The 27,255-nt window shown below is 46.4% G+C and overlaps 1 protein-coding gene across 1 annotated transcript; it reads left to right on the plus strand.

Moving 5' to 3' along the window:
* Window positions 1-27,209, plus strand: LOC136654034 (vomeronasal type-2 receptor 116-like). The gene is made up of 5 exons (XM_066630895.1): window positions 1-159; window positions 426-552; window positions 22,815-22,996; window positions 25,057-25,171; window positions 26,299-27,209. Exons 1-5 carry the CDS (start codon window positions 1-3, stop codon window positions 27,207-27,209), a joined length of 1,494 nt encoding a protein of 497 aa, XP_066486992.1.
* Window positions 27,210-27,255: the final 46 nt, after the last annotated feature.

A 27,255-nucleotide genomic window follows, 5' to 3' on the forward strand; every position in this document is an offset into this window, starting at 1 on the left:
ATGGATTTGGCAGCTCCATATGATATCATGAACACAGTCACATATCCCAATAAGTCCTTTCATAGAATCCGTGTTGGACGGATGGACCCCTGGGCTCCTGCAGGAAAAGAGTTCACCATCAACACAAGTGCCATAGTGTGGAATCACAAGTACAACCAAGTGAGGATTTCTATTATCTTCCTGAATTGTAGAATCCAGAGCAGAAAAAGATCAGAGGAAGGGTGTGCTCTGACCCAGAACACTTCATTCTCGGTGCTATTGTTGTTTCAGGCCCTGTTGCACCATGGTATTTTGAGTGTCACAGAGACTCTTTCAATCCCTCTTAGAACCTCAGTGGGTAAATAGGTTGAACTCAACATGACAGAACACAGGAAGAAATGGCTGGTTTCAGGTTCTCAATGTGATGCTTTTCTACCTGTTGATAGATGCTTCCACAGTCCACATGTGTTGACAGTTGTCCTCCTGGACACAGCAGGATTGTTCGTCAGGGTGCCCAGGTGTGTTGCTATGACTGCGCTCAGTGCTCTGAAGATAGCATCTCGATCCAGACAGGTAAGTAAGAGAATACAAAGTGACATTAATTGCTGCTGCCTCCACACCCCTGTTCCTCCCCCTCTTCACCCAGTTTTGCCACTAACCACCTCTCCCCACCCACCCTCCTATCCATCACCTCCCCCCACTGAACACCTTACTAGGTTCTGCAGGGTCTGTTTGGCTGAGCTGCAGCACTGCTGCCTCATGACGCAGCGCTCATAAAAATGGCCACCAATGGAGTGCTGCCTGCTCTGTTGGCCGCCATTTTCCAACAGTGGATGTGCCTTTCACCATTGTAAGTGGCTTCATGTGACAGCCCAATCCTGGTGAAGAAAGGCTTGCCATAATCCATAGAGCAGAATATGACAATATTTAAATAACAGTATGTGGAAATATAACTAAATAAAATTACAAATTATATGCAAGTTCTCCTGTACTATATTTGCATGAATTTGCTTGTTATTTCCAGATGCAGAAGATTGCCACAAGTGCCCAGAAGATCACCACCCAAACAGGAAGCAGGATCAGTGCATCCCTAAAACAATAACTTACTTGTCGTGTCAAGAGCCCTTGGGAACTACATTGATTTCCTTGGCTCTCTTCTTTTCTGCAGTCACTGGAATAGTGATGTGGGTCTTCATTCAACACCATGATACTCCCATAGTCAAGGCCAACAACTGGAGCATCACCTGTGCCCTCCTCTGCTCTCTGCTGCTTTGCTTTCTCTGCTCCTTTCTGTTCATTGGCCAGCCTGGGAGGGTGAACTGCCTTCTCCGCCAAACCGTGTTTGGCATCATCTTCTCCACTGCTGTTTCCTGTGTGTTGGCCAAAACCCTCACTGTGGTGGTGGCCTTCATGGCCACCAAGCCTGGAAACAGGATGAGGAAATGGGTCGGGAAAAGGCTGGCAGTGTTGGTCATCATACTCTCTTCTCTGACTCAGAGTGCCATCTGTGCAGTGTGGCTGACCACGTCTCCCCCCTTCCCAGAATCAGACATGCATTCTCAATCCACTCAGATCATAGTGCAATGCAACGAAGGTGCACCCACCATGTTCTACACTGTGCTTGGCTACATGGGCTTTCTGGCCATCATCAGCTTTGCCGTGGCTTTCTTTGCCAGAAAACTGCCAGATACTTTCAATGAAGCCAAGTTGATCACCTTCAGCATGCTGGTGTTCTGCAGTGTCTGGGTATCATTTATCCCGGCCTACTTGAGCACCAAGGGAAAATATATGGTGGCCGTGGAGATCTTCTCCATCTTGGCCTCCAGTGCTGGATTGCTGGGTTGCATCTTCATCCCTAAAGTCTACATTATTGTGCTGAGGCCTGAACTGAATACCAGGGAACAGCTAGTAAGGAAAAAGGATTTTGCTACCTGACTGAACTTCTCTTTCTTCTTACTTGTCTCATTATTTCCCCCCTCACTTTTATGGTTTGTCTTTTAAAAAAATTGTGAAGTCCAACTACTTTGATGTTCGTAAAACACTTTGGAACATGCATGCATTTAGTACATTAGAAAAGGTTCCTCATATGTCATTTTTTTGCCCAATTATTGTTCCAGCAGAGCCCTGCTCTTAACTTGATGAAAAGGAATGTGTATGCACACACAAGCAAACACACACACACACACATGCACGCACACACACACACACAGAGAGAGAGAGAGAGAGAGAGAGAGAGAGAGAGAGAGAGAGAGAGAGACTTTAGCCCTGCTTTGCTACAGTGCTCTTCAGGTCAATGGACAGCCATTTCAGCCAATGGAAGTGAGCCTTCTGGGTGTGACAGAGCCAAACAGCTCCCATTGCCTTTAGTGGCATCTCCTTTCATTCGGTTTCACGCAGGGTTTTTGTGATGCACAGGCAGCTCTTTCACACTGCTAAAATGACACTGGAAGAATCATGATCCTGATATAAAGTCCATCTTTCTTTCCCTTAAATGTGATTTAGAAGAGAATTTCCATTAAAAGACAATTTCAGTGTAAGTAAATTGCAATGAGCCTGGCATGTGTGTCTTGAATCAGTATTGCTGGGTAGGTACTAAAGACCTGGGTGCCTCGAAAAAGCCCACTGCTGATCCCAGAGAGTGCCTTTGGGTGGTAATGGCAGGGGGACTTTCATGGGCCTAGCCGGGCAGCAGATGCTCCAGGGTGGGGAGGTTGCAAAGGGTCTCCTGAAATAAAGACAGGCAGCTGGTAGCTTCAAAATACAGCGACACAGAAATGTTTGCACTTCAACAGATTTGTTGGTCTTCAAGTGTGTGTGTGTGTGTGTGTGTGTGTGTGTGTGTGTGTGTGTGTGTGTGTGTGTGTGTGTGTGTGTGTTATGAGATAGAGGCTGCAATCCTGTTGACACTTACCCAAGAGAAAGCCTTGTTGACTATAATGGGACTTACCTCTGAGCTTCCTCAACCCCCTTTTCTGATGTTATTGAGAAAGCATTATTGGCATTTGATGAAGTTAAGCATGGAGTCAGGACGGGATAGCTTAAAAGGGGAGAAAAGACAGCAGCTGGCTCTCTCCTCCAGCGTAGCACTGGAGGACTAAGTGGGAATTTATATGTGATAGGAAGTAATGTCCACTGCAGGGCATGCTTGAAATGGATATATGCATTATTTAATAAATTGTGGCTCTAACATCCTATAAGTGCCTTGTCTTCTGTGATTTATTGGAGGTTGTGCAGGCAATTCATAAAGTAAACCACAACTTGGTGGAAAAATGAAACCTTTCCCCATCTTTTGAAAACAAGTCTTGAGACTCTCAGTGTTTTGTGGACAGTGTTAATGTCCCGGAACACACTCCAGCACCCTGTGTGGGTAGCAAGCTGGACAGCAGAATTTCAGAACATGGGATTCTGAAATAGCCAGCAATCTCCGGCAAAGAGCACCTCAATGAGATCAGGGTATGTAGAGAAAGTGAACTTGTTCATCTAATACATGGAGTAAGACTACATTTGAGAAACCCCACATTGCAGGTTCGTACCTAAATACTACCAGCATGCCCTTGCATTTCTCTTTGCCATCAATGAGATCAACAAGAATGCCAAGCTGATGCCCAATGCCACACTAGGACACCAGATGTTGGACGATTCTTTTAATTCAAGAAGAACCACTTGGAACACTCTGGAACTCCTCTTCAGCTAAGTGAAACTTTCCAATTACAACTGTGTCAGGGGGAAGAAGTTAATGGCTGCGATTGGTGGGCTCACTTCTCAAAACTCCATGCAGATGGCCAACATCTTGAATGCCTACAACATCCCACAGGTATGTGTCTTCATAGGCATGTTTCTTCACAGGTGTGCACCTTCAATGAGAGAAGTGGAGATCTGCTTCCAGTACCCTACCTGTATGCCCTCCAAGTGTGGAAGTTGACAGGACTACTTAGCAGAAGCTGCTGTCATTAATTCCTTGGGCTTCTTGGAATGACAGGGCCATGGCCTTATAATTCTAGTAGGGTTTGCTTCACCTCATTACAGAGCATGAGGTACTTTAAGCCTGTACTTTAAGCCATGAGTCAGACAAGAGTCAACGCAATTCCTCTCATAGTTGCTTAGCATTCACTCCATGGTATAATTTTATGTGTGTATCAGTGCTCTCTGCTCCAATAGCAAGTTTTTGAAGGGTACATCTGTTGGAGTAGTGTTTTCTCTGAATGTAAGAAGAAAAACACTGTTTAATAATGAAGGAATACATTTCTTGCTTTAAAAAAATTTGTCTTCCTGAGCTGAGCTATGGCGCTTTTGACCCCATGTTGAATGATAAAATTCAGTTCCCCCTTTTCACCTGGAAGATTCCAAACAAAAGCCTTCAGTATGCTGGAATTGTTCAATTGCTTAATCATTTTGGATGGAATTGGATTGGCCTTTTCATACCAGATGACGACAATGGAGAACATTTTCACCGAACACTGAGACCGAGGCTCCTCCAGAAAAATATTTGCTGCTGCACTGGTGCTCTGCACACTTAGGATTGGGCCATCAATTTAGTGGGAAGAGACCTCACATCTTAAGTATCTACAAGATTCCACAGGTACGTGCGATCATCCATAGCTTCAGGACACGCAGCCCACACTGTACCCAGTGCTGGGTTTGAGCAGGCTGGAGGTCTCCTCAGTGTAAGAGAACGTTTGTGGCACTAGGTTTGCAACACCCAGCACCAGCTGCTGCACTGGTGCTCTGCACGCTTAGGATTGGGCCGTCAGTTTAAAGGGAGGATTCCACTGGGGTTGGAAGGCTCTTGCAAAGCAGGTGTTTTCCTCTTGCATATCTCCATCTCTGTTATAAATGAGCCATGAAAAACAGAAAAACCACTGGCAGCAATGTGCACAGAAAAGGTTTTAGCAAACACCCCCAACCCCTTCTTGTTGCTCTGCTCCTAAATCTCACCTGTATAAACTGCTTTTTTTGGGGGGGGGGGAATAATTGAGGTTCTGGGACTTGCATTTGCAGATAACTGAATTAGATCATTGGTAATCCTTTCCTGAGAACCATATCACAAAGCCCAGGCAGCCCAGTCCTCACCTGTGCTGGAGCAGGCAGGCCAACTGGCATGGGCTGTATCCAGTGCGGGTGAGGAGGTGGCTGTGGTGCAACTTGGAGAAAACAAATATCTATCCCCTTACCCCATGTCACGCACCAGCCACCCTTTACGGGGCTATTCTGATCTATGCCAGTGAAATCTGGCCAAGTTGATCACCTTCAGCATGTTGGTCTTTTGCAGTGTTTGGGTGTCCTTTGGCCCAGCATATCTGAGCACCAGGGGGAAATATATGGCGGCAGTGGAGATCTTCTCCATCTTGGCTTCCAGTGCTGGGCTACTAGGATACATTTTTCTCCCCAAGTGTTATATTATTGTACTGAGACCTAACCTAAATACCAGAGAGCAGCTGGTAAGACACAAACATCTGCAGCACTAACTTATGTTCCCAGTTCATCACACACCTCCCCCCTCTCCGTCTCTATGTAATCCTATGGACAAGTTGTGTCTTCATCATAGTTGGAAAATAATCTAGCATGTCTTAAGCAGTCACCAGTCTGATCAGTGTTTTACACTGGCACCCCCCAAAGAAGCACACGAGACACAGGCTTGGAATGATTTAAACTTTAGTAATAAACAACAAACCTGCAGCAGGGAGAAATTTATCTGAAGTCCCCCAGCATGCTGGCATCTAATAGCTTGGGGAAAATGGCACTGGCCATCTATCTCCCCCTGACCCCAATAGGGCGTCACATCCTGGCCCAAGGTGTCACTCAATCGAGGACTGAGTTATCCTATCGCAGCCAACCCCAAAGGGTCAAGGCAGCCAGCCAGCACAGACCCACACTGGAAAACCTTGTGTAAGCCTTTGCTCAAACCAGCCAAGGGGCTCGCCAGCCAGCCTCATCAACCCGGGCAAATGTTGTCAGAGCAGTTCTGGCTTACCCCTTGGCGTTACTAACCTCAGCATGTATGCCAGTCCCCGCTCCTGGCTACCCAGCCAGCACGCCACCTGCCACACGGGGGGGGTAACCTAGCGCTTAAGCCCCACCACCCCAAGTAAAAACCCTACAGGTTCCGCAGACCCTGCTGCAGATGAAACAGAAAAATATCGGCCCCAGTCATAGATAGATGTACTCTGTGAGAACATGATCTCAGGGTGGAAGACGAGGTTCCACCCTGTCTAGACATTATCCACCTTAGGTATGCATAGATCTTGTGCCTGGAGATGTCAACTACAAGAGGGTACAAGAGAGCCCCAAGCCAGACCCTTCTGGGGAACATGTCTGACCAAATTATGACAATTCCTGATAGCCAGCTGTGAGTCAGAGCAAGATCCCTACAGACCAGTAGCCTGAAGGACAACGAGGTCCTCTGGTGCAGGTCATTCTCACTAAAGTGTATTAACAGTACCTGAGCAGGTGTCCTGGAATCCAGAAAGTTCACACAGCAAAGGGAATAGCTGGCCCCAGAGCATACATCTCTTGGAAGCCCACTACATCTCCGCCATGTTGCCCAAGTCGAGCTGGGTGCCAAATTCCAAGGCCAATGCCCTCTTCCTCACCCAAAGCACAATGGAGTGTCCAATAAGAACATAAGAACAGAAGAACATAAGAATGATGCGGATACAGGTGGGGAACACTCAGCAATGACTTGAAAATACAGAAAGGAGTGTAAGTAACCTGAATCTGTAACCTAAGACCTGTAACAGTACACCTTAAGTGTCCATCACACTGGGCAAAAGAACTAGGAACTATCACACCCGTCCCTGATCAGGCCGCAGCCACAGCCCCCACATGGGAGGCCCATCACACCGGGCACCCAAACACTCACTTAGTGGTACCTATCACACCAGGTACTGTTCATCTGCAGGCCAGGCCGGCACATAGCCTATTGGCCTAGTACTTACTTGGGTAGAACTTATAAGCGACCAACCTCCACTGGCCGATGCACTGGTAAAAGGCTAATACTGCTGCAACAGATGCTGCCCCAATTCTGAATGAATGCAGCCCACCCATGTAGGGTGCTGAATACCAACCAGCCACTGCAAGGCAAACACTGGGCAATGAGGGCCTACTTCACTTGCAAATGTAGCCCATACAGTGTGCTGAATGCTTGCCAGCCACTGCCAGGTAACCAGGGGCCAATGAAGTCCTCTTTCACTCACAAAAACCTACTCCTATAAAGAGTGCTAAATGCCCGCCAGCTACTTCCTGGCAACCATTGGCAACTGAAGGACATCACTTGTAAGTGTAGCCCCATATAGGGGAATGAAACTCTCTGGTTACTGCCAGGCAAACACGGACCAATGAAGACCTATTTTACAATTTTGCTACATATAGGGTACTGAATGCCCACCAGCCACTGCCTGGCAAACATTGGCCAATAAATACCATTTTCACTTGCAAACATAGCCCCATATAGGGTGCTGAATGCTCGCCAGCTACCGCTGGGCAACTATATGCTAGTAAATGCCTACTTCACTAACAAATGTAGTCCCATATAGGGTGCTGAATACTTGCTGGCTATTGCCAGGCAACTATGGGCAGTAAAGCCTACTTCACTTGCAAATAGGGTGCTGAAAGCTTGCTGGCTAATGCCATGCAACCATGGACCAATAAAGGCCTTCTTCATTTACAAATGTAGACCCATACAGGGTGCTGAATGCCCACCAGCTACTGCCAGGCAACCATTGGCCACTAAAGGGCCTACTTCCCTTGTAAATGTAGCCCCAGATAGGGTGCTGAATGCCCAGCAGCTACTGCCAGACAAACACGGGCAAATAAATGCACCTGCAAATGTAGCCCCAGAGAGGGTTCTGAATGCTCGCTGGCCCCTGCCAGGCAAATATGGGCCAGTAAAAGCTTATTTCACTTGTTAATGTAGTCCCTTATACTTTGCTGAGTGCTTGCTGGCTACTGCAGTGAAATCATGGGCCAATAAAGTAATATTGAACCTACAAAGGAACTCCTATATAGGGTGCCAAATGCTTGCCAGCTATTGCCAGGCAACTATGGGCCAAATATAATAGTTTCCCACGATCTGATGTGCTACAATATCTGAGTAGATGTACAAAGTGGTAAACCCTGCTGTTATATCTGCAGTGAAATGTACTCTCTTGACGGGGTTGCCAGGGAACAGCCCTAATATATAGGCCAGCTCACCATTTTCTAGAAATGTGTAAGTAAAGGGGGTTTAAGCCTGACCTTCCTAGCCATGGTGTCATAGTGCGGAACCATTCCCGGGGGGCCTCGTGGGCCCACATGGTGTTGTTCATGTGATCCAGCAGCTCAGGTATGGATGCGTAATAGCCCCTTGGTAGAAAAAACACCCACTTCCTCACCCCATTAGAAATTTCAAATGTTGCATCCTGTGTTTGTATTCCAGCTGTGCGGGTACTGTATCTCTGCTAATCCAACTTCCCAGTCCCCCGGCAGTTCCAGGGGTTATGCCAGCTGTGTGGTGAAAGAGGTGCTGGTGTTCTGAGGAAATACCTTAGAGCATGCATTGCTAGGTAGAGTGATATAAAATCCATTTCCCCCCATTTTCTCACCTATGCAGGTTCACGCAGATCTGCACCCGCAACCCAATTGTTGAATTTGACAGGCCAGCCTAACCATTTCACCAAGTGTTGCTTTTTGTTACCCCGCCCCTTCGTAGCTAGAACTTTTTCAATCCTGTAAACCTGGTCCTTGTTCTTCACCTTTTGTAATTCTTCAGGGTAGAATGTCCCAACAATTGGGTCCCCTGCATAATCTTTTAACCTGAATACAGGCCTTTTTGCTTTGTGGTGGGCTTGGTCAACTATGAAAACCTTTGTGGTAAAACTCTGTTCATAACCTTTTTCGAAAACCCCCTTGAGCTTGGAGACTCGTACGTGATCTCCTTTTCTGAACAAGGGAGCTGCTTTTTTTTCTGTGTACCCTGTCTCCATAAACTGTTCTCCAGACAGATAGTGTGTTGGATTTGTTAACATCCACAGGCCGTGTCTTGATTGTTCTGTGGAAAGAATGGTTATAACACCTTATAAGCTGTGGAAGCACTTCAATATATCTGAATGTGTTCGTAGCTGTAAAAAATCTCCACATTCTTGTTTTCAGAGTCCTGTTAAAATGCTCCACAACTGCGGCTTTGACTTCATTGTTGGTAACAAAGTGGTGGACGTTGTGCTTTTTTAGTAGCTCCCTTACAGGCTTGTTCAGGAACTCTTTACCAGAATCAGTCTGTAACTTGCGAGGTATTCTTCCCTGTTTGAAGATATGTTGAAAAGCCCCAGAAACCTGCCTTCCTGATTTATCTTCTAGGCTCCTAGCCCATGCATATTTAGACAGTATGTCCACCACCGTTAAGATATACTTGTGACCATTGTTGTACTTAGAAAACTGCTGCATGTCCACTAAATCTGCCTGCCATTGAGCATCCACTCCCGAGACAATAGTTTTGTTTCTTTTAAAATGGACTCATGCCTATTTGTGCAGTGTGTAAGCATTGTGTTCTGAAAGCCATGTGCTAACTTGTTTTCTGGTCAGTGATTTACTTTGCTTTTTATCCTCCTGGTAGAGTAGGTTCACCCCTCCGTAGCTCCTGACTGACCCTGGTGAATAATATATGTTCTTTAAAATTTGATCTGCCATGTTGTTGACTAGCACACATATGGACACAAGTGTCTGTTGTAAAACATTTTTATTTACAGGTGATTCTTCTCCTTTTGCCACAACAAGTCATTCAAGGAACAGGCCTTTGCAGGGTTGTCCTAGAAGCTCCCCAATAGACAGATTTTGAACACTTCTAACCAGCTCATCTGTCTAGACAAAGAAAAATGTTCTCAACACACAGTATACACGATGGAATAGCAGGCCCCAATACATTGCCCCAAACTTCTACCTCCATATATTTACTGGTGAAATGAGGCGACCGGGCCCTGCATCCCCCTCTAATTCTCGGCTTCCAGCCGCTGTGTGGTCCCCAACAAGTGGGAGGATGCTTGCTTCTTCTTCTCCTTCCAGTTCTAAAGCACGACTCCAGTATGTCACCCATTCTGGCGCTGTCATCCTGTGCTCCATTTCCTCCAACCTCTGCTTATAAAAATGTATAGTTAAACCATAAGCACAAATATTCACAGACCCCCCCCCCCCCGGTTATAAGCACACTTCCCACCACCCTTCTATGTCATAAGCACTTATTGTAAAGCGTGTATATTTACCATTGGTTTTGGCCAAAAGGGTCCTGCACCCGTCTCTAATTCTTGGGGAGCCACACTAAGGGGATCAACAATTGTCTCATCTTTCAGTTCTAAAGCACAATTCCAACATGTCACCCATTCTGGTGCTGTTGAACTTTGCTCCATGTCCACTGGCTTCTGGTTTTAAAAATTGATTGTCGTCCCAAAACACTGACTGTCTGGCAAGTCAAGTTCCATGGGTCTCTCCAATCCAAAACACTCTGGCAAGTCAAGTTCCATGGGTCTCTCGCTTCTTCATTGGCCTTGGTTTCTCTGTCATGGCCATCATTGCCATTTGGGCATGAAGGGTTACCAATGCTGGTGTCTTCATGGGAACCCATCAACATCTTCACAACCTAAAAAGCTAAAAAACATTTAAACACCTTGTCACCTAGGCCCAGCCCAGGTGGCTTGGAATCAACCTGGAGCAGGGTCCTCCTCAGGGGTAAGGGCCTCCTCTGGAGTAAAACAGGACTACTATCAGGACTGGGACCCCAGCCAAGTCCCTTCCCAGGGAGCAGGCCCTGTTGCCTCCTGGGAGCAGTCAGCAGGCACGTGGGTGGAAAGGGCGGGGCTGGAGCAGAACAAGGGGAGCTTCATAAGGAGGCTGGGAGGCGAAGGGAGAGGTCGCTCCTCTCCAGTCGGGAGAGGGATCCCAGAGAAGGCGAAAGGGGGTAGCCACCCCGGCCTCATCCAGACAACTGGGGCTCCTCAGGGAACTCGGCAGACCTCAGCCCTGGAGAGAAGGGCCAGGGGCTGGGAGCCTCCAGACCCTAGTCATGCCTGGGGTCCTGGGGTAGAAATCAGAGAGGCGAGTCTACAACAGCCAGGACCCCCTCTCAACAAACCCCATTGGAGGCCAGGGATTCGAGGGGCAAGACCGGAGGTACAAGGGGCCCTCCTGAGGACAGCTGAGCAGACCCCCAGCCAAGGTACTGCAGTTCTCGGGAACCCATACCCCTGGCCGACAGACAGCAGCAGGAGAGCCAGGCCTGAAGCCCCAAGGGGTCAGGCCGACGTGGGGAACGGGCCGGGTATGCGCCGACGCCACCAGTCTATGTAAAACAAAGGGGCCTGTGACGTAACAGGCCCCATGAGTGTGAAGAACTTAACACGAGTAAACCGGCTGTATAAATCCACTATATCTGCCTCACGGTCTTCTTTTCGCCGACGACCGAAGCGCATCGTCCGGGTAAGCCCCCCGTGCTTGGGCACACCCAAAGGGGCGGGGTCTCTGCCAGCCATGGACGTCACACACCTGTGAAGGAAACTGCCCAGGAGAAAACTGAGTTTCAAGATGATACAGCTGCCTGTACGAGGCAATCATGTATCATAGTTCACTATATCCTGGATCTACCAGGAGTCGATAATAAGCAGCACAGTATTTGCTAACAGGGCCAGAGGCTGACAGATAGTCATGTTTTCTCTATTTTCTACCACTCCATGAAAGCCAATGTGGAATATGGAGAGACCTTAGGCAAGGAATGTGGGATTCAGCAGGGGCCTGGATAATGGCAAAATTGGATTAAATGCCACTTAAGGAGTTTGAGTGTGGAAAAAATTAAATGAATGTGTTGGTTGTGTTGTCTGGTTTTGGCCAAGGCTGCCAGGGCAGTTTACATGGGCTGCACTGGGTGCTTTGTATCCCTAATTCACTCAGCAGAAAAAAGCAGCAGCCAATGGGTACTGTAGTGCCAGACAGCATCAAAAAGATGAATATCTACACAATCAAAATGGCTTTCATTTAAAAAAAAATCCAATTGGAATCAGTGGCATCACTAAGGTTTGTGTTACCTGGTGCGGGATGGCAGCGTGTCATCCCCCCATGCAGTGGGCGGGGCAACACCCCCAGTGGTGGGCGTGGTGATGTACCATCACTCCTGGTTTTTTGGCTGTACCTTTAGATAGAACAAAGATAGAACGCATTCTGCAAGAAATTACACATTGATTGATATACTATGATGGTATTATTCCTCCAAACTGCGATTTTAGTCACTAGTGGTGTCACACCCCCACACCCCCGGGTGTCAATTTACTAATACCTTATTACAGCAGTTCTCAAATGTTTAGCACAGGGACCCACTTGTTAGAATGACAATCTGTCCCAAGACCCAGCAGAAGTGATGTCATGGTGGAAGTGACATCATCAGGCAAATTAAAATAAATAACTACAAATAATTAAAGTAAAACAAATGATTAAATAAGCAAGAGCCAGCCTCATCAGCTGAAGCCTCTGGTTTTTTGGATCCTTTTCAGTGGAGAGGGGAAGCTGCCTTCTGGAGCACTTGTTTAGCTCCTGGTGCATAGGCTCAGGACCATTCTGGTAGCCTTGCACTCTCCTTCACCCGATCTTCCATACCAGCCAAGGCATGTTTGCTTACTTGTGAGTAAACGCGACAGTGAGGCTTAGTTTTGCTTTCCATAGGGCTCAATACATTCATCTGCTTGGAGGGAAGGACGTCCTTTTCAGGTATTTTTGGGGGCTGCATTCATTGAATCAGGACTGTTCTGGTGTCCTTGGATTCCTCTCAGCCTGCCCTTTCCAACGGACTAAGACAGGTTTGCATACTCACGAGTAAACATGCGATGCAACTCACTTTCCATAGAGATCCATGCATTTTTTGTTATCTGGTTTATTGGTCATAACTTTTGATAGAAAGGAGATATTTCACTCTGGTTTATTGCATTGCATTCTGCTCAAAATTCCACATCCAATGGTATATAATATGTTGGGGTTACTCCTAACCACCGCAATTTTAGTGTATCACCCCCCCGTGCACATCACCCGGTGCGACCCGCACCGCCTGCACCCCCTAGCAACACCACTTATTGGAATTGCTAATTTCTACTCTACAGTGGTAAGTTGAAAATAATTCAGCACAGGTCCAGTGTCATCCCTTCCCCAGACCTCGACTGTGGCCCTGAGAGTCACTGTTTTCCAACTAAGGAATTAAAAAGAAAAAATTGAGAAACTGCTGAATTAGAATTTGTCAGGAATTTTGACCACAGTGGATTTGGTTTGAAGAAAGGTGAAGCTTTTCTGTCTCATTTCATTGTGAAATAACTTACAGTCCCATTCTATCTATGTTCCCATTCCACTGATGCAGCTGCACCATCAAAGTACCTACTACATCCTGTGGGGGGGGGGTAAATAATCCTGGAGGTCTCCTCTAGGAAAGGGAACATTCGTTTTCTTGCATGGGGGTAAGCCTTTGCAAACATTATGGGTCTACTCTGACCTATCAAGTTTGCTCACTCAAGTGTAAGTGGACCTGAAAAAGTGGATTGAGGCCAGAAAGGGGGATAGGATAAAATGGGGCTACTGTCATCAGTACTGCCTTTCCTGTTCTCAAAAAACACATTTGGGCTTGAAGCGTTGCCAGTGCTGGTATCATCATGGGAGTTCATCAGCATCTTCTCAACCTAAAAAGCTGCACATTTAAACGCCCATGAAGGAAACTAAGTTCCAAGACAATACAGCTGTCTGCAAGAGACAATAAAATATCGTAGCTCACTATCCTCTTTCCTGGAGCTATCAGGATAATAAGCAGTACAGCGTTTGCTAACAGGGCCAGAGGCTGACAGACACAGTCATGTTTTCTGTAGCATTTTCTACCACTCCATGAAAGCCAATGTGAAATATAGAGAGACCTCATGCAAGGAACTTGGAGTTCAGCAGGGGCCTGGATAATGGCAAAATGGGAATAAATACCACTTAAGGAGTTTGAGTGTGGAAAAAAATAAATGGCTTTGTTGGTTGTGTTGTCTGGTTTTGGCCAAGGCTGCTAGGGCAGTTTACACGGACTGCACTAGGTGTGTTGTATCCCTAATTCACTCGGCAGAAAAAAGCAGCAGCCAGTGGGTATGTAGTGCCAGACTGCATCAAAAAGGTGAATAACTGCACAATCAAAATGACTTTCATTAAAAAATATCCAATTGAACTTGCTCATTTCTACTCTACTGTGGTAAGTTGAAAATAATTCAGCACACGTCCAGTGTCATCACTTCCACTGACCTCAGCCGTGGACCTGAGAGCTACTATTTTCCAACAAAGGAATTACAAAGAAAAAATTGAGAAACTGCTGAGTTTGAATTTGTCAGGAAATTTGACTATGTTGGATTGATTTGAAGAAAGGTGAAGCTTTTGTGTCTCATTTCATTGTGAAATAACTTACAGTCCAATCCTATCTACATTCCCACCCCACTACTCCAGCTGCACCACCAAAGCACCTATTGCATCTGGTGGAGGGGAGGGATAATCCTGGAGATCTCCTCTACGTAAGGGACCATTTGTTCCCTTGCCTGGTAAGCCTCTGCTAACATTATGGGTCTCCTCTGACCTGTTCCATCAATTTTGCTTGCTCAAGCCTGAGTGGACCTGGAAAAGTGGATTGAGGCCAGAAAGGGGGATAGGATATCAGTGGTGCTATTGTAATCAACACTGCCCCTTTCCTGGTCTCAAAAAACATACCCCCTGACTCTGTCTCCACCTTGTTCCTCCCACTCTCTGTTCTGCCCACCCCAGCCCACTCCCAGTACCAATGTATTGGTGCCAGGGCTGTTCAGGAGGCCACTACCATGTAGCTGTGGTCACTTACTACTTGTGGCAGTGGCCTGGCTGTGCTAAATGGTGGATCGTGCTATGTGACATTTCAGGCTGAATCTAATTTCACATTACCACGCATTCCCCAAATAAAGACAGCTGAAATCAGGTATGGAATTAAAATGGGCCACTTTATTGAATACAAAATATTGCAACAGGGCAAAAAACCCGTCCCTAAACGGGGGAAATGGCCCTAGCCGTCTTGGTTCCCCGGTCTCATAGTGCATCCACCCGACTCCAGGCGTAACTCAAATGTTATGAAGCCCGCCTCTCAATGTTGCCCGAAGAGGGTAAGTCAGCAGAACTGCTATGCCTTGCAGGTCACCCCTGCAAGGCCCACCAGTTTGGGCAAGGGGCTTGCCAGCAGGCCTCCTCGAGCCGGTCAGGCATCATGGGAGCAGTTCTGGTTCACCCCTCATCCTTGCTGACTTAGACTGGACACCCAGAATGTCTTCTGCCTGCCCACCCTGCACTTCTAACGCCAGTGACCAGGACGTTAAATACCTATATCAAGACCCAAAACCCACTCCACAGTCAGTCTGGGGTAGGCAAAATAACCACCATCACAAACCAATTTAGATGGTGATTAAGAATTATGACCAGGCCCTCGCAGAGCAACCAGCTAGTCCCAAGCCCATTGCTGAATTACCAGTGAACAGCCAGAAAAGAAGCGGAGTGCAAAAGGCAATGGGGTGGGAGGGACAGACAAACAAAATGGGCAGGGGGCAGATGGCAGCCACTCATGGTGCTCATGAATCCCTGAAAGTGTAGCAGGGAGTGGGATGGGACAGGCAGAGTTCTTCTCCACTGGGTCCAGAACTCTGCGTCAGGCCTCCTGGGGCATTTCAACTCTGTGCTGGCCGTTTCTCCGGTGCAGACTTGAGTAGCCCCATTCTGGGACCTGCTCTCCTACCTGGGGGAAGGGAATGAGTATCCCCTTCCCTCAAGGAGCCACCAGCAGCTGCCTGGTGCACTCACGATGCAGCGGTCACCATTTTAGTGCTGCTGCTCCTCAGGGTGCTGGACTCTGGATTGGACGGTTAAACTCCTCCACCTGTTGATCACCATCCATGCACCCATCAGCAAACACTGGGTCCTACATGTGTTGGGCTGTTGACACAAACTCACACACACATGTGCACAGCTCCTTCAGCCTTACAGGCATCTGAAAAAGTTTCTTAATGCGATCATCTGCCTGGCAATTATCTAAATCATTGCCTTCCATTAGAGAAGTCCCAGGGATAATCTGAAGCCACCTTCAAAACTCATAACAACAACAGCTGACTCCACCTGGGGAGCTGAGGATAAAATATGCACTTCAGCTTTGGAAAAGCCGGCTACGCCATGTAGCTCTGGGATATTCTGTGTAGACAGCTGTGTTATCTACTGCTTGACTATGAAGATTTCAAGGGAGGGACTTGGCAGTGGGGATTCGCTCAGCCCCTCCACGGTCATTTCTGCTCGTGACTGATGATTGTGTTCATAGTGCCTCGAGTGTGGAAGTCACTGGAAATTGGTTGAATGCTGTGGGGCTGAGGTTCAGACATGCTGCTGTTCAGACGGTCAACAGTGCTGCTGCTACTGCTGCAGCTGCCTTACATTGTCAGCAACAACTGCCACTACAGGGGGGTGGGTTCACAGAAGATCAGCTATCGGTCTCCAGATGTAACTATTGGTGTCTTTTCCTCTTTCATACTTGTTGACAAGAAAGATCTCTCTTTTAAAGAAGCTCCAGATGTGTCTTCCCTGGAAGGAAAGTAAGTTGGGTTGTGGTTTGGATTTAAACTCAGTGTTGGAAATATACGTAGAAAAATTACTCGGAATTACATACTTTGGGACTGGTGGCAATAGGAGCAGTAGTGGTGGCATGAAGTTCAAGTTCACATATGCAAAAAGACCCCAGCAACTAGAGAACTGGAAGGTCAAGATGGACACAAAATAAATATTGCTATTGTTATTATTGTTATTGTTATTATTAACACTAGGCTAGAACTCTTTCGAAGTGCCCTGATCATTATCCTTGTGCAGAGAAGCTTGTTTGTAAGAAGGAACAGAACTTTTGGTTATGTGAGCTGCAGCCGGTGCTCTAAAGTGGTTTTGCTAGTGGGTGTGCTTTTAAAGACATGTGGAACATGACCACACATGGAGGAAAGCTAATAGGCCTGCAGGTTTGATTATGGTGGTCAATGGCACAAGTTTGTGGACTGACACACAAAAACTATGGGACACAATGCTGACTATGTAACAATGCATCGCATTTATTGTGGGGATAATAATGCAGTAGCAGAAATGTGGAGTCAAAATACAAAGCAATAGAGTGTATCGGATATTTTCAATCTTTTTCAGCTCATGGCATACTGACAGGGGTGTAAAATTGTAAAGACTCACCATGGGTTCCTGAACAAGGCACACCCAGCTGCCAGTCAGAGTGCTCACATCATCCAATGGCCTAATAAATGACCCTCCCAAACATCCACGGCACACATGCAGACCGTGCATGGCACACCAATGTGCCACTCACAGGGGTTGAAAATCACTGCAGTGTATTCACTACTCACTCATGCAACTCGGCAAAATCATAAACAGTTGCTAGGGCTGCAATCCCATAAACACTGACCACGTGTTCATATCATTTGTTGAATGCTTGGGGCTGATCTCAGGCCTCCCCCTTAAATGATTCCAACCTAGACAAGAGTCCTGGACTCAGACATGTCAAGGAGAACATGATGGAGGTGCTAATTGTGTCATCAACTTGGCTGCAAATGTGCGAAGAAGCTAGAGAGGCTTAGTGAGTCACTGGCCAGGCTTGCCGAAGGTGCTCTATCTATATCTGCTACAGGAGTTTGAAGAGTTGCAGGAATCATGAGGCTAATTTGCCAAGACTACTGGCCCAGTGTGATCCGCGCCTTGTGCTGACTGCACAAATGGCTGGAGGCCCCTGAACGTGGAAGGAGTGCAGATCCCATTCCAGAGCAGGTGGGTCAGCAGAGTAGGTGCTCTGAGGAAGGATCAGGCTGGGAGGCATGTTGAGGGTGAGCCTCAGTGACAGTGGTGGTGCCAGTAGGCTAAGCCCCCAGACTGGGTCGAATGCAGTCGCTTGGAGCTACTCAGATCTATGTCAGCAACAAAGCTGGTTTCTTAAAAGCCGGAGGAGTTTAAAATGTAGAAGGAAATAAATCAATAGAGGCAAAATGGATACTTGATTAGAGACACAGACTGTCCAATCCCATCTCCTGCCACTCTAAAAGGTGGAGGTGCACACTGCATGCTCTAGGAAGAGCTTGAGGTTTCTGGTGGTGCACACACATGGTTGCCAGCCATTCACGCTGGTGGCTCCATTGAATGCACTGTCACTGCTTCTGTAGTGGAGAGGGATTCCAGTGATGGAACACCTGCTCCATCAACAGAAGGTGCCATAGGATTAGGCCTTAGGGCTGCGTGGCTATTCACATTGACCTGGAATTAAGCCGCATTGAACACAATGAGGAGACATGCATATGGTGGCAAAGTAAAGAATAATACAATCTTAGAGTTGGAAAGGACCTAATAGATCATCTAGTCCAAACCCCTGCCTGTAAGCAGGAAATTCTCTTAGAGCACCCCAAAATAAAACAAAACCAGTTTTGAATGAAACAATCCCTGCAATATAAGGGGATTTGTTTGTCTCTTTCTACCCTTGAAGGTCATCAAGGTACGAGCAAAGGGCTGTTCCGTGACAGAAACAAAACACGTTACCTCTCAAGCCAGCCTTCCCTTCTCAGGAGTTGGGGAACTGAGGCTCCACTTTCCTCATTGGCTTGTTCCAGGAGAAGAAACTTGTCATCCTGTTCAACCACCCATAAACTATGGGAATATGAGTGGACACATCCAGCAGGCCAGGTGACCAGATCCCTTCAGACTTTTGTTCAGAAGGAACTAGTGTGATAGGGCTATATTATTTCCCACCTCGCTTTCTTGTTGGGTTATTGAAAGATGTTACTGGGAATTCTTTGCCTGTAACTGGGCATAGCAGGAGCTGGAAAGTTCATAAAAGCAGAGGGGCATGAGGGCCAATCAACTTGATTTTAAGCACAAGTAAGCACATGCAAAGAGCACATGCAAAGAGCATGGAGCATTCCCATTCACCATATGGAATATGAACCAGAGCTTAAGACTACATGATTGTCTCATTTCAGAATAATTCCAAAGTACTTTCAGCGTCTCTTTGCCATGATGTTTGCCAGGTTCGAAATCGAGAAAGATGTCAACCTCTTGACAAATAAGACATTGATTATATTATCAATTGAAAATGATAACAATGCCAGGGGATCCTGTTTAGGAACTATGCGTCTCCTTTTCACACATCAGGGACATCCCCTTAATTACATCTGTAGCAAGAAAAAGGAGTTCATTGTCATCATTGGGGGGCTCATTCCTCAAAACTGGAAGCTGATGCCTCACATCTTAAATATCTACAGGATCCCACAGGTATGTGTGTTCCCTAATCTAGAGAGAGGTACAGCCACTAGGATTGCTAGGAGAGCAGACAATCTGGGCTACAACAAGTGAAGACAGAAGACTCTTCTCTGTCCATTTAGCACATAGTTGGAATCAAATGTTAATCAAGTTTTGTGTGAAATTGTCAAAACCTGATTAAGTTCTTCAAAAACCACTTTAAGGAGGGAATAATTTGTACTGAATTAGTAGCAAATCTATGTGGGTAAAATATTTTCTCCAATACCGTCCCTTGAGGAGGCCTTCATGAATGCCCCACACTGCAGGATGCAGTGCATAACACATTGACAGCTGAATTAAAGCTAGAAAGTTGGACAGGATTGGGTCCTGAGAGCCCAAGCCTATGCCTGTCTACTCAGAAGTAAGTCCCAGGATAGTAAATGGAGCTTACTCCCAGGAAAGTGTGGACAGAATTGGAGCCTGAATGAATTATCCTAAGCCTCTTGGTCATCCTGCCCAAAACACTACACCCCAGAAAACAGAGACTTCCAAATTTTTCTTACAGGATCAAGTACAAAAACTCTACTATATCACCTGCCAGGCATTTGAGAGAGGACCTTTTTATTTAGGAAAAATCAGATGTTTGTCTGCCCTAAAAAGCTCCTTGTCTTTCCCCTTAGCTCAATTATGACTTCTTTGACTCTGCACTGAGTGACAGAACTCAGTTCCCTTCTCTCTACCAGATGGTCCCAAATGCAAGATCTCAGTGCACTGGGATTGTTCGACTGGTTAGATATTTCAAATGGAACTGGATTGGTGTCCTCGTTTCAGACAATGACACTGGAGAAACATTTCTGAGGACTCTCATTCCCAGGTTCCTCCAGAACAACATTTGTGTGGCTTTTACGAAGGCTATTTTGGAAGCAAAGGTGTACTTGAATGATAACAAACCCTTTAAAGATCATCTATTTGGTATAGGATCTACTCTCTCTGCATCCAAAAGCAACGTGACTGTTGTTCATGGAGATTCACGATGTATGGAAAGTTTGCGAATGATTCTAATATTTTATGAAATTGGTCAGCAAGACCCAACAGAAAAAGTATGGATCATGACATCTCAGTGGGATTTTGCAACTGTATTAAACCCACTTTTTTTCACACCCAAATCCTTCAATGGTACCTTGTCGTTCGAACTGCACACAAAGGATGTGCCAAGATATGAAAACTTCCTTAAGGCCATAAATCCGTATCGGTCTGTGTTTTCTTACTTGTATGATTTCTGGTCAGCTGCATTTCTGTGTTCATTCCCCACATTTAACTTATATCCACCAAATGCAAGTAAATGCACTGGGAAGGAGAAGCTGAGCAGTCTCCCTAGTTCTATATTTGAAATGAAAATGTCTGGTGAGAGCTACAATATCTACAATGCCGCTCATGCCGTAGCACATGCTCTCCATTCCATGTACTCTTCAATATCCAAGCATAAATGGAAGGGAACTGGAGGCACAGGGGATATTTGGGCTGTTCAGCCATGGCAGGTAGGAGTTTCCTGGAAGCCTCTACTATGTATGGTCACGGATGGACTTGGATCCACTCTTGCAATGCAACTGGACTGAGCGAGAAGTGAGCCAATGTTTTCACTTTAGTTTGTCTAAGCCCAAGTCTTTTCTATTTGGAAAAGGACTGGCAGCCCAATCCAATGCATGTTTACTCAGCAGTAAGTCCCATTAGAGTCAATGGGGCTTACTTCCAGGAAAGTGTGGCTAGGATTGGGTTGTTAATTGCCCGCAACGTCAACCATGTATTAACAGTTTTTAAGCTCATTCTTAACAGTGAGGAACCCAGTTGAGACAGGCTGTCCCTCAGTTCTGCTACTATGCTGATTACCTCTGAACTGAATGTCACAATATTAGTATGTCTACAGTGGTTTAGCTCAAGGGAGGCAGGTAGTACCATGTGACACACTCAGGGACGGTGATAATATGAGTGGCCTAAACTGTGGATATTTTTCTATGTTTGAATCATGCCATCATGATATATATCCTTTGATAGGTAACTTAATGTAAAATGTACTGAAACAAACCGTGTTGTCTGTTTTCTGTCAAACATTCTAGCCAAATAACCAGAAAAGGAAAACACAACTGTTTTGTGTAAAACAAAAAGTGGATTTCTTTAACTCAAAACTAACCAATGAGACTTGGGGTGCAATCCTAACCAACTTTCCAGCACTGACTTAGCTGTACCAATGCAGTGTGTATGGCATCCTGCAGTGGGGAGGCAGTCAAAGGGGCCTCTTCAACATATGGGCATGTTTGTTACCTTACCTTGGGGCTGCATTGCAGTTAGGTCAGTGCTGGACAGTTGGTTAGGATTGTGCCCGAATTGTTCCAAGAACAAGTGAGGTGTAATAAAACATCATGGAACCAATAAGTGTTAGTCTGAGTCAGCTCTAATTTCCATGGATGAGAACTCACACTAGCACTCCTATTCTTTTGTGTGTGTCATCACGTTTGCCACTTTTTCTTTGTTGGTTACTGATTTGTTGGTTGACCTGGAATTTTGTATAGTAAAATAAATAAATAAAGTTAATGGGGGTGACACTAACCCTAGTCATGACACTAGTGGGACTTTTGGGTGGTGTTAGTCACTGACTGAGTTGAAGTTAGATTGTCACTTTTAAGTTAGTGGACGGCAGAATCTTGTGGGGACAGGATGACAAAGAGGGGGACATGTGGGGGAGGGGATAACATTGGGGATGGAAAGTTTCTTATCTTGGAAGGACGGAGATGAGTAGAGGAGCAATAGACTGAAGGATTCCTATTGGGGCTTATTAAATGAATTGTGAATTCTGGTGCAAATGGGGACTGGGAATAGGAGGAGGGGGTGAGAATAGCTCTGAGAAAGTTTTACTATGCAAAGTTTATAATAATCACAGATAAAGAAATGTTCTCATGGGTTTTGCTTGCATGCAAGGTCTTTCAGGTCACACGGAATTCCTGCAGCTTGTTGACTAGGAGGAAGGGGTTGCTAGTTAATGTGGGGCATTGGGGACTTTGTGTGTTGTTGTTGACTGCCTTAGATGACTTTAAAAGTGGGTTCCAAACATTAATGGTGGACTACAGGTCTATCCGTGGTTATTAACCATTCTGGCTACATTGAACCTCCAGGTGCAGGGGCAGGATATCACAGAGTACTAGGTGCAGAGACTTTGACCCCTTGCTTGTGGGGAAATGTTCAATGCCTTTATTTTCTGACCATGAATATTATTTATTTCAAGTCATGACTCCAACTGAAAATAATTTTGTTGTATACGTCTGTGTGTGTGTGTGTGTGTGTGTGTGTGAAAAATGTATGGGCCCCGGGTGTCCAATGACCTAGCCATGCATCTGCTTATATAATCACAGTCTCTGCATTGCCAGAAGGCCAAGGTGGCAGATTCCAGTGATCTCAAAAGAACTCCTGCTCCACAATTGAACCCAGTGTTTTATTTTTCTTGTCCTCCAATCAGCTTCACCACTTTCTGAGAAACGTTCGCTTCAACAATAACGCAGGCGAAGAAATATTCTTTGAAAATGGGGAACTGGCAACAGGTTTTGATATCGTCAACATAGTCACGTTCCTCAATCACTCTTTCCGTAGAGTCAAGGTAGGAAAGATGGACCCCTGGGCTCCTGAAGGAGAAGAGTTTGCCGTTAATGGAAGCGCCATTGTGTGGAAACAGAAGTTTGATCAGGTGGGAAGGATCTGGATGCATTTTCTGAGCTATAATTCCATAGTTGTAGAAGAACCCAGAATTACTCTTCAGCAGATGCCTGGGAATGCATATTCCTGTACATGATGCACTTACTCTGAAGCAAGCCCTATGGCATTCACTGGGATTTACTCTGGATCTGCCAGCCTTCTATGATGATCATAACAGTGATGCAAGTGTAACACTTACAAATTTGACTGACTTGTTATAATGTTTGTGCTTGTAGACTAGGATGAATAACCATGGATAAGCATGAATAACCATGGATAACCGGGATTTAATCCTGGATGAGAAAGCCGACCTGGTACGTATTACGGAGACCTGGTTGGACATGGCGGGAGGAGTTAATCTCTCCGAACTTTGTCCATCAGGTTTCCAGGTGTTGCAGCAGCCAAGATTGCAGGGACGGGGAGGAGGAGTTGCAATGGTCTATCGTGAGTCCATCTCCCTTGCCAGGTGCCCTGTCCAGCAGTTTGATGGGTTCGAGTGCCTGTATGTTGTGTTGAGAGGGCCAGACAGGATTGGGATTCTATTGGTGTACCACCCGCCCTGCTGCCCAACAGTCTCCCTGCCTGAGCTGACTGGGGTGATCTTGGGAGAAGCATTGGAGGCCCCCCCCCGTCTACTAGTGCAGGGGGACTTCAATGTTCATACCGAGGCCCCTGCAGCAGGTGCGGCTCAGGATTTCATGGCCTCCATGACAACCATGGGCCTGTCCCAGAAAATCTTGGCCCCAACACATACTGCAGGACACGTGCTGGACCTGGTGTTTACAGCTGGGCACGGGGGTAGTGATCTGGATGTAGAGGAGATCAAGATGATCATGACAGATCACTTCGTTGTCATGGACAGATCACTTCCTAGTAAGGTTTAGGCTTGTTGCGACTTCCTACCTCCGCAGAGGCAGGGGACCGTTTTCTATGGTCCGCCCCCGGAGGCTAATGGATCCTGAAGGTTTCCTGAGGGCTCTGGGGGATCTTCCCACTGCCAAGACTAGCATCTCATCTGAGGCCCTGGTTGACCTTTGGAATGGGGAAATGACCAGGGCAGTGGATGAGATTGCTCCAGAGCGACCTCCGCCACATCGCAGATTCGGAGCGGCTCCTTGGTTCACTGAGGAGCTGCGAATGATGAAGACTTGAGTCCCTTCGGGGAGAAAGGCAGGGTAAAAATAAAGTTGTTGTTGTTGTTGTTGTTGTTGTTGTTGTTGTTGTTGTTGTTATTATTATTATTATTATTATTATTATTATTATTATTATTATTATTATTATTATTATTATTATTATATTTGCCAAACTCTCACATGTGCAGGCATATGTTATCCATGCTCTTTTGTCCTCTTGTTTGTCCATCTCTTCCTATGAATATTCAGGCTGAATTGATTAAGGTGATGAGAAGAGGTGGTATGTAAAGGAACTAAAGGAAAACATCTGGAGGCTGAAGGATTCTATATATACAACAATATTGTAAAGACCCTCATTGGAACTAACTAGGACAGCCCACCTATGTAAACCGTCTTGAGTAATATCTGATGAGAAAGGCCTTAGGTAAATACAGGTGTGCGCCACTTAAAGACAGGGATACATTCCCTGATCCCTGTTATGTGATTAGGTCATTCAGTGAACATTCAGTGCAATCTATTGCCTTTGTTGTGGAAACAGACACGCCCTGCCAGACACTAGCTGGCTGCACAGGCTACTGGAGACAGATGGCCTCTTCTTTGCATTAAGGGCCTCTCTGTTGTGTAGACAGACACTCTGCTGCAGGCTACGGGAGATGCGATTGCCTGCTTACGAGCACCTTCATTGTGCTTTGACCATCATCATATATGCGATCAGTCATGAAGTGAAGTGTTGTTAAGCGGCGCACGCCTGTATAGAAGTAAATTGATACCTATAAGAGGTCAGAAGAGCTCATGAGCTGTGTGTCATAACTGTATTCTCGTGGACAACAAACAAAACCAAACATCACAGCAATGAGAAAACAGTTGATTTCCATGCTAACCATTTCTCCTTTGGGGTTTTTTGAAGATGCCACCCCGATCGACATGTACTGAGAGCTGCCATCCTGGACAGACAAAGGTGGTACGCCAGGGGGAGCAGATCTGTTGCTATGACTGCGCTCAGTGTTCTGAAGGGAGGATTTCCAGCCAGCTGGGTAAGTGAAGAAGGTGATGCTCCATCCAATCGGTGTTGCAGAAGTTTGTGGAAATGAGCTGCTCAAAGGTCTTCCAGCCCAATCTTTTCTTTCCCAGCACTCAGAGGAACTGTGGCATCAAGGAACTATTGTCCCCTTCCCCTGAGGAATGTCTCAGGTCCCGCTATGGGGCTTCTCATATTTGCACCAGCTATTTTGCTGGCACAGATGTGAGAACCTATATGTCAAGCTCTTAGGTCGGACACAAAGGATATAATCTTGCGGAGGAGGCCTCTGCCACTCCCACACCCCTCCCACCCCATCTCTTTCCCCTTCCCCGCTTCCCCTGCTCAGATCACCATCCCAAAACTGATAGGCTATACCACTGCCTGGTGGTCCCATTTATTTCCACGCAGTCACATGGCATTCTTCATCCAGAACCACCTACTCCAAAGGTGCCGTAAATGTGCTTTATGACATGTTTACAACACCCAGTGCCAGCACTGGAGCTCAGCACCCGTGCTATGAACCTTTAGGATTGGACCCTGAGGGCCCAATCCTCAATTCATCATACTGATGCAGTCAGTAAAGCAGCAAATCAGCAGAACGTATGGCCCAGTCCTATGGGACTGTTATGACAGTGGGGCAAGGGTCTACTGTTGTAAAAGGCCCAGTGATGGCGTGAAGCTGGTGCCACCACTGGGCCAAACCAAGCATCTGCTTCAAAGCAGTTGCAGATCCAGAACCACATTGCTGCAGATGCCGGTTCAGAAGTGGGGGCATGTTGTGGATGGGGTGGGGTCAGGCCAGGGAAGAGAGGAGGTGGATCCTGGTGGCAGCAACATGCACCAGTATCTAATCCTTGAACCTGCTGGCTGGCTGTTTGCCCCCCATGACAGCACACACTTCCTAGGCACAGCACAGCTGACCTTTGGGTAAAGCCTGATGCCAGTTTTACTAAAGGTTAGCATTGAAAGGATACCTGATTGTGTTACATACAGTGATGGATGTAAGGAAAAATTTGAGTGATTTATTTTGTATATATTAATTGACATGCTTCATAATATGATCGCACTGCACTGTTGCCAGACAGCCTAAGGTGACACAGACACACTTTGAAATATTGAATCTCTGCATGTTTCTCATAGATGCAGATCATTGCAGTGACTGCCCAGAGGACCAGCATCCAAGCAGGAACCAGGATCACTGTATTCCCAAAGCCATCACTTTTTTGTCCTATGAAGAGCCCTTGGGAATCGCTCTGGCTTCTTCTGCTCTGCTGCTCTCCACCATCACACTTGTGCTCGTGTGGAGCTTCATTTGGCACAGGAACACCCCCATTGTCAAAGCCAACAACTGGAACATCACCTGTGCCCTGCTGTTCTCTCTGCTGTGTTGCTTCCTCTGCCCATTTCTGTTCATTGGGCAGCCCAGAAAGGAATCCTGCATTCTCCGGCAGACCTTGTTTGCCATCACTTTCACAGGAGCTGTTTCTTCAGTGTTGGCCAAAACCCTCACTGTGGTCCTGGCCTTCATGGCCACCCGACCAGCCAACAGGATGAGAAAATGGTTAGGGAAGAGTTTGGCCATGTCTGTCATCGTGGCGTGTTGTCTGATTCAAACTGGCCTCTGTGCAGCGTGGCTGGCAGTGTCTCCCCCCTTCCCAGAGTTTGACGCGCACTCCCTGATAGGTCAGATCATAGTGCAGTGCAACGAAGGCTCAGTCTTCATGTTCTCCACTGTTCTGGGCTACATGGGATTTCTGGCCCTTGTCAGTTTTGTGGTGGCTTTTTTGGCCAGAAGTCTGCCTGATACTTTCAATGAGGCCAAGCTGATCACCTTCAGCATGTTAGTCTTTTGCAGTGTTTGGGTGTCCTTTGTGCCAGCCTACCTGAGCACCAAGGGGAAATACATGGTGGCCGTGGAGGTCTTCTCCATCTTGGTCTCTAGTGCTGGATTGTTGGGTTTCATCTTTCTCCCCAAATTCTTCATTATTGTGTTGAGGCCCCAGCTGAACACCAAGGAGAACTTAGTAAGGAAAAAGAATGTTGTTACCTGACTGAATTGCTTGAGTACCTTCGCCCGTAGCATTATGCATGAACCCC

This window comes from Tiliqua scincoides, chromosome 5, assembly GCF_035046505.1.
Source record: "Tiliqua scincoides isolate rTilSci1 chromosome 5, rTilSci1.hap2, whole genome shotgun sequence".
NCBI lineage: Eukaryota > Metazoa > Chordata > Lepidosauria > Squamata > Scincidae > Tiliqua > Tiliqua scincoides.

Excerpts from the sequence above, each read along its gene's own strand:
- LOC136654034 (XM_066630895.1), top strand. The coding sequence starts at position 1 with ATGGATTTGGCAGCTCCATATGATATCATGAACACAGTCACATATCCC. Across the intron at positions 160-425 it reads GGAATCACAAGTACAACCAA|ATGCTTCCACAGTCCACATG; the intron begins GTGAGGATTTCT and ends ACCTGTTGATAG. Across the intron at positions 22,997-25,056 it reads GGAAACAGAAGTTTGATCAG|TCGACATGTACTGAGAGCTG; the intron begins GTGGGAAGGATC and ends ATGCCACCCCGA.